A 7,339-nucleotide genomic window follows, 5' to 3' on the forward strand; every position below is an offset into this window, starting at 1 on the left:
ATCAGATAAATAAGATTTAAACCAGCTCAGTGCAGAACCTTTTAGGCCAATTAAGTGATCCAGTCTCTGCAGTAGAATTTGATGGTCAATATGGTCCTTTGTCTGAAGCAATCATCATGGAGAAAATCCATGAGAAAATCACACAGCTGGTCTGCGACTACTTTCTCACGGATCTTTGAAAGAAAGGGAAGATTAGATAAATGCTAAATGAAGCTAACTGAAGCTAACGGCTGTTGTTGATGATCTCAGCAGAGCCCCATTAATCGTTCAACAATAACCGAGTTATCCGGATATTTGACATGAATCAGGATTCTGTCGGTCTGTATCTGGACCTGCTGTCATGGCAACACGTCCTTAACACCTGCTGAAGGTTTGACAGTTTGCTGTTCACTGTCAAATCTAAATGATTCACTTCATAAGGTTCATCATGTGAGTGCTGATAGTAACATGCAGGTTATTGTAAAGTCACCACGATCTGTAATGATCACATTTACATTTTCAGAATGAAAACTGACCTGAACTGTCACATGATAAAACTTAATGGAAGTAGAATTAATACATTTGAAGTAATCATAAGTAGTGATGCACAATATTGGATTTTGTTTTTGCCAGTATCCAAATATGCTGACGTGTTATTTTGCTGACAAGAGACACCAATATATCGATATATCCACTTTTACCCCTCTTTCTTTTCTCTCCTTTCTTTTTCAAGCTGATATTGGTTGATATGATGACGTGCTGATAGTATCATGCATCCCTAAAAAAAAGCCAAATTTATTTAAGAAAGTGTGAATGAAAAGGCAGAAAAAGATTCTTCCACGACAATGAGGAGAACCTCATCAATCACGCACCAACATTAGACGTAGACAGGTTGAAGTGTGGAAACCCTGAGAGCTACTGGCAGTAACACCTCAGAAACTGAGATCAGGTTGATGACACACCTACCTCATGTAACTGTGGTCACATGATCAGCACTCAGCCAATCATATCAGTGCTGCTCATTGTTTCAACTCTCCACTCATGTTGCTTTTATTTCAAAATAAGAGCACACTGTTACCCAAGCTTCATAAATCAATCCTCAGACTGCTGTGAGAGAATCAAAGTAGCAGAATGAACAGGAATATGATATATGACATGACACGACATGACATGACATGATATGACATGACATGATATGACACGACATGACATGACACGATATGACATGACACAATATGACATGACATGACACGACACGACATGACGTGACACAATATGACATGACACAATATGACATGACACGATATGACATGACATGACACGATATGACATGATACGACATGACATGACACGATGTGACATGACACGATATGACATGACACGACATGACACAATATGACACGACACGATATGACATGATACGACATGACACGATATGACATGATACAACATGACACAACATTACATGACACGATATGACATGATACGACATGACACGACATGATTGACACGATATGACATGACACAATATGACATGACACGATGTGACATGACATGACACGATATGACATGATACGACATGACACGACGTGACATGACACGATACGACATGACACAATATGACATGACACAATATGACATGATACAACATGACATGACACGATATGACATGACACGATATGACATGACACAATATGACATGATACAACATGACATGACACGATATGACATGACACAATATGACATGACACAATATGACATGACACAATATGACATGATACAACATGACATGACACGGTATGACATGACACAATATGACATGACACAATATGACATGATACAACATGACATGACATGATATGACATGACACGATATGACATGATACAACATGACACGATATGATATGACATGATACGACATGACACAACATGACATGACACGATATGACATGATACGACATGACACGTGACATGACACGATATGACATGATACGACATGACACGACATGAGATGAGATGACATGATACGACATGACACAACATGACATGACACGATATGACATGATACGACATGACAATGATACGACATGACACAACATGACATGACACGATATGACATGATACGACATGACACAACATGACATGACACGATATGACATGATACGACATGACACGACATGAGATGATATGACATGATATGACACAATATGACATGACACGACATGACATGATATGGCATGATACGACATGACATGACATGACATATGACTTGATAATATATTAGTTAAGGAGAACAGGGTTGTGTGAGTCAGAGTGTATCAATTTAACACCCATGATGCTGTGTTGTGTGTATGTGTGTATGTCAGTGTGCTGCAGCGCTGTGATGCGACTCTCCTGGATCCCTGCAGAGACTCGGAGCATCCGGACTGTTCTGAAGCAGCCAGGATGGTCCTACACCTGACGGTCGGTCTCACTCTCTGCACTGCTGCTTCGACGCTTGTGTACACACAGCACTGGAAGAATTAGTCAAACATTTTACTGCAGTAAAAGTACTAATACCACAGTGTAGAAAAACTCAGTTACAATTACAGGTCCTGCATTCAGAATGTTACTTAGTAGAAGTACAGATGTGTTATGATAAAATATCATATAATGAAAATACTTTGCACCCAAATGTCAAGATCTGTATCTGAATCCATCAACAGCACAGGAGGGGAATCCATTTATTGAGCCAAGTATGTGCGACTCCTCTACGATAGGTGGAGATATGCCCCCTTTCAGCTTGTTAGTATTGGACCTTTTTCCTGTTGATCTATTACGTCACAGACCAAACAATGGACAAACAAGTTAGCTACGGTTAGCTAGCAGCTAACTGGTACCATGGTGGACAACTTTACAGCTCTGTACATTTGGTCCGTCCAAAAAGTCATGGCTCTGGATGTGTGTGTGTGTGTGTGTGTGTGTGTGTGTGTGTGTGTGTGTAGGACAGCCGTCGTGTCCAGAAGGTTCTGGGTCGTCAGCTGTTTGTTCTGGACTCCGTGATGTCTCTACTGGAGGGTCTGGAGTCTGCCCAGCAACTGATGACACAACCCTGCCCCCCCCAACCTGGTACACACAGAGCCGTACAAATATTGAGGCCTGAATGTCCAGCATTATAACCATGACAACAGCTGTGTCTTATTTTTTATACGTACGTTTTTATAACTCTGTGTGTGTGTGTGTGTGTGTGTGTGTGTGTGTGCGTGTGTGTGTCAGAGGGCGGGGCTCGGGGCAGGTGGAAGGCCCTGAAGGCAGAGAGCAGGTCGGGGGTGGAGGAGACGGAGGCTCTGCTCAGATCTCTGCAGGACAGAATCCAACAGATGAACAACAGAAGACACACACTGACACACCTGATCCAACAGCTGCACAGCAAGGTGTGCACACACACACACACACACACACACACACACACACGACTTCTCTCCTCATCTCATTTCTCCTCCTGTCCATGTTTCCTCTCTGTGCCCCCTCTCCTTATCTCCTTGTCTCCTTTAGAGGCAGCATCATGAACAGCTGGCAGAGTCTCTGCTGAAGGCCCAGAATGCTTTGCAGTCATGTGATCATCAGCTGACCAAGCTGAGGGCGGAGTCAGAGGTGGCGCTCAGTCACCTGATCAGCTGGCAGCGACTCAGAGATGAGTGAGTGTCATCAGGTCACATGACCTTAACTCTGTCGTTCTGATTGGTCACTAACTTCCTGTCGCACCTGTCAGGCTGCAGGTGAGCGTCTCCGCCGTACAGGAAGTCATGCAGATCAACCTGCTGTCCTTCAACCAGTCAGAGCTGTGTGTGGAGCTCAGGCCACGCCCTCCCTCTCACCTGTCCTCCAATGAGCTGGAGCCGCTGAGGCTGATGGTCACCTGGAGCCACGACAACCGCTTCAGACTGCAGGTAACTGATCCAGCTAACATGACATCATGTTATCAAGGTGTCTGCTGATTGGTCAACTCCTCTTAAAGTGACAGCGTGTCTGTCTGCAGGTGGACGAGGGCTCAGCTGGTCTGGTGGAGGACTGCATGTCGGGCCGACGGTCCGAGCTGAGAGCCACCCTGCTAGAGATCATGCAGTGTTACGTTGGTCAGGTGGAGCTGCTGTCTGAGATCCAGAGATTAAGATCCAGGTGAACCTCCACTTCCTGTTTGTGTGAATGTCAGAACCTGACCTCTGATGATTCCCTCTGTGTCTGGTCTTTGTGCTAAGCTAGGCTAACAGTTTCCCCCTGCTTCCAGCCTTCGTGCTAAGCTAGGCTAACAGTTTCCCCTGCTTCCAGTCTTTGTGCTAAGCTAGGCCAACAGTTTCCCCCTGATTCCAGTCTTTGAGCTAAGCTAGGCTAACAGTTTCCCCCTGCTTCCACTCTTTGTGCTAAGCTAGGCTAACAGTTTCCCCCTGCTTCCACTCTTTGTGCTAAGCTAGGCTAACAGTTTCCCCCTGCTTCCAGCCTTTGTGCTAAGCTAGGCTAACAGTTTCCCCTGCTTCCAGCCTTTGTGCTAAGCTAGGCTAACAGGTTTCCCTGCTTCCAGTCTTTGTGCTAAGCTAAGCTAACAGTTTCCCCTGCTTCCAGTCGTTGTGCTAAGCTAAGCTAACAGTTTCCCCTGCTTCCAGCCTTTGTGCTAAGCTAGGCTAACAGTTTCCCCTGCTTCCACTCTTTGTGCTAAGCTAGGCTAACAGTTTCCCCCTGCTTCCAGTCTTTGAGCTAAGCTAGGCTAACAGTTTCCCCCTGCTTCCACTCTTTGTGCTAAGCTAGGCTAACAGTTTCCCCCTGCTTCCAGTCTTTGTGCTAAGCTAGGCTAACAGTTTCCCTCTGCTTCCAGTCTTTGTGCTAAGCTAGGCTAACAGTTTCCCCTGCTTCCAGCCTTTGTGCTAAGCTAGGCTAACAGTTTCCCCTGCTTCCACTCTTTGTGCTAAGCTAGGCTAACAGTTTCCCCCTGCTTCCAGCCTTTGTGCTAAGCTAGGCTAACAGTTTCCCCTGCTTCCAGCCTTTGTGCTAAGCTAGGCTAACAGGTTTCCCTGCTTCCAGTCTTTGTGCTAAGCTAAGCTAACAGTTTCCCCTGCTTCCAGTCGTTGTGCTAAGCTAAGCTAACAGTTTCCCCTGCTTCCAGCCTTTGTGCTAAGCTAGGCTAACAGTTTCCCCTGATTCCAGTCGCTGTGCTAAGCTAGGCTAACAGTTTCCCCTGCTTCCAGTCGTTGTGCTAAGCTAGGCTAACAGTTTCCCTCTGCTTCCAGCCTTTCTGCTAAGCTAAGCTAACAGTTTCCCCCTGCTTCCACTCTTTGTGCTAAGCTAGGCTAACAATTTCCCTCTGCTTCCACTCCTTGTGCTAAGCTAGGCTAACGTATCTGTTCTCTTCTGTGTCTCCAGTTTTGCCATCGACTGGCATCCCGCTCAGCGTGTGCTGGTCTACCTGAAGTCGGCGTCGTTGGTGTGTCACCTGGAGGTGGAGGAGGGATACCCGAGCAGCGGACGAGCCCGGCTGCTGTCAGTACGGAGGGACGGACAACCTGTTGACACACCTGGACTGAAGGTAACAGCAGTAACAGGAGTAATCCATTACAGGGTAGAAATACAAAAGTATTAGCATGAAAATAAACCCAAAGTCCACAGAATGCAGATCAACACATGTTGTATTGTATAATTAGGGCTGTCAGCAGTAACAAGTTATTTGTGATGTGATTAAGGTCTAAACATAATGTGTTATTATACTCTTTGATTGCGTGCTGTTTTGTCCCTTGGATGCACCCTTACTTGTAGTCAAGCCGCTGCAGCAGCTTCCTGCTGTTAAGATCAGTCCTTTGATTCTGATTCTGAGACTCAGTTATCGACATGTGATTTTAATTTACTGACAGTGACTTGAGACTGACCTTACTCTGATATATAACTGAACTGATCTCTCTCTTTGTCTCTGTGTCTGTCTGTCTGTCTGTCCGTCTCTGTGTCTGTCTGTCTGTCCCTCAGCCTGACAGAACTGACCTCAGTCTGACTGAGTGGTTGGTGTTTCTGTGCAGCAGTCCTCTGATCTGACTCCCTGTCTGTCTTCTCTGTCTGTCTGTCGTCCCTCTCATGTCCACTAGATGTCTGTCTTTCTCTCTTTTACATTCCACCAACAGCAGCTTCAGACTCAGCTGTGACAATGATTCAGACTCTCCTCTCTCGTTTGTTCCTGTTGGTTTTTTATATAAAAATAAATAAACACTTTTTCAAACAAGAAAAAACCCACTGGTGATTGTGACGTGTTTTGTAGATATATTTATCAAACCTGTGACATCACATCAGTCAGTGTTCGTGGACGACACATCAAACATGACACAAACAAAGAGCTGGTTTTGAGTCAAGGCTTTTATTTTGGAAGGGTGTGCATCCACATGGTGTTTGTCCTCAGCAGGAGAACGGTGGCAGGGCGCCGAGAGCACCTCATAAGAACGGGCTCCCAGTGCTTCTACAATGACGTGCTGCATGTGGGTTTTGTTTCTATGACAACATGACAGTAACGTTAGCTAGGTAGCTACCTGACCAAAGGGCCAAGAGGCCATCTTGGTTTAAAAATTGATTGATTGATAATTGATTTTTAATCTGCTCAAAACTCATTTAAATGACTTGTTTATATGAATGTGCTGCAGTGATTGTGATGCCACCCGTTATCAGCTGTTCAAAAGGTCAATAAAAGGTCATCATGTGTCACTGATCTGGTGTTTATTAGGTGACACAACACAGGTCACTGTGTGTGTGTGTGTGTGTGTGTGTGTGTGTGTGTGTGTGTGTGTGTGTGTGTGTGTGTGATGTAACACATTGACACACGTCACAGTTCAGCACTAACAGGAAGTGATGTATGAATCAGTGTGTAGTCTGAAACTGGGACGCAGCCGTGGCCCTGCCTGCTGGCTCCTCATTGGTTGGTGAGGTTTTCAGGCAGCTGACCAATCAGAGAGCAGAGTGTCCAATCGTTATGAGGCCTCAGTTTGACCCACTTCCTCCTCCTCAGACTCACTGGTTCATCGAGTCTGTTAAATAATCAGCTACACGTGTTGGTGTCATCATCTTCATCATTATTATTATTATTATTATTATTATTATTATTATTAGTATATGTGTTTATTTAATATTTATATTAATTTTTGAAAGAAAAAAGGACTGTTAAATATTGTGTTTTATGTCTCTTACTTTCTTTATGTTCCCTTTTGTTTGTCCTTTCTTTATTTCTAGACGTAGTTTTATCATTTACAATATTAATTTTGGAGTTACTCATATATATATATATATATACATATATATTATATTATTTTTATATATATATATATATATATATATATATATATATATATATATATAT

The 7,339-nt window shown here is 44.0% G+C and overlaps 1 protein-coding gene across 1 annotated transcript in view; it reads left to right on the forward strand.

Annotated features, from left to right (window-relative positions):
• si:dkey-225f5.4 (uncharacterized) overlaps positions 1-6,224 on the forward strand; it is an 8,379-nt gene extending 2,155 nt beyond the window's left edge. Inside the window, exons 2-9 of the mRNA XM_050068436.1 lie at positions 2,346-2,442; positions 2,964-3,087; positions 3,235-3,392; positions 3,514-3,656; positions 3,731-3,908; positions 3,998-4,137; positions 5,374-5,536; positions 5,968-6,224. Coding sequence (XP_049924393.1) covers positions 2,346-2,442; positions 2,964-3,087; positions 3,235-3,392; positions 3,514-3,656; positions 3,731-3,908; positions 3,998-4,137; positions 5,374-5,536; positions 5,968-6,033 — 1,069 coding nt within the window. The 3' untranslated portion in view covers positions 6,034-6,224. The remainder of the gene's footprint in view (positions 1-2,345; positions 2,443-2,963; positions 3,088-3,234; positions 3,393-3,513; positions 3,657-3,730; positions 3,909-3,997; positions 4,138-5,373; positions 5,537-5,967) is intronic.
• Positions 6,225-7,339: the final 1,115 nt, after the last annotated feature.

The sequence above is a fragment of the Epinephelus moara genome, chromosome 18 (genome assembly GCF_006386435.1).
Source record: "Epinephelus moara isolate mb chromosome 18, YSFRI_EMoa_1.0, whole genome shotgun sequence".
Lineage (NCBI taxonomy): Eukaryota > Metazoa > Chordata > Actinopteri > Perciformes > Serranidae > Epinephelus > Epinephelus moara.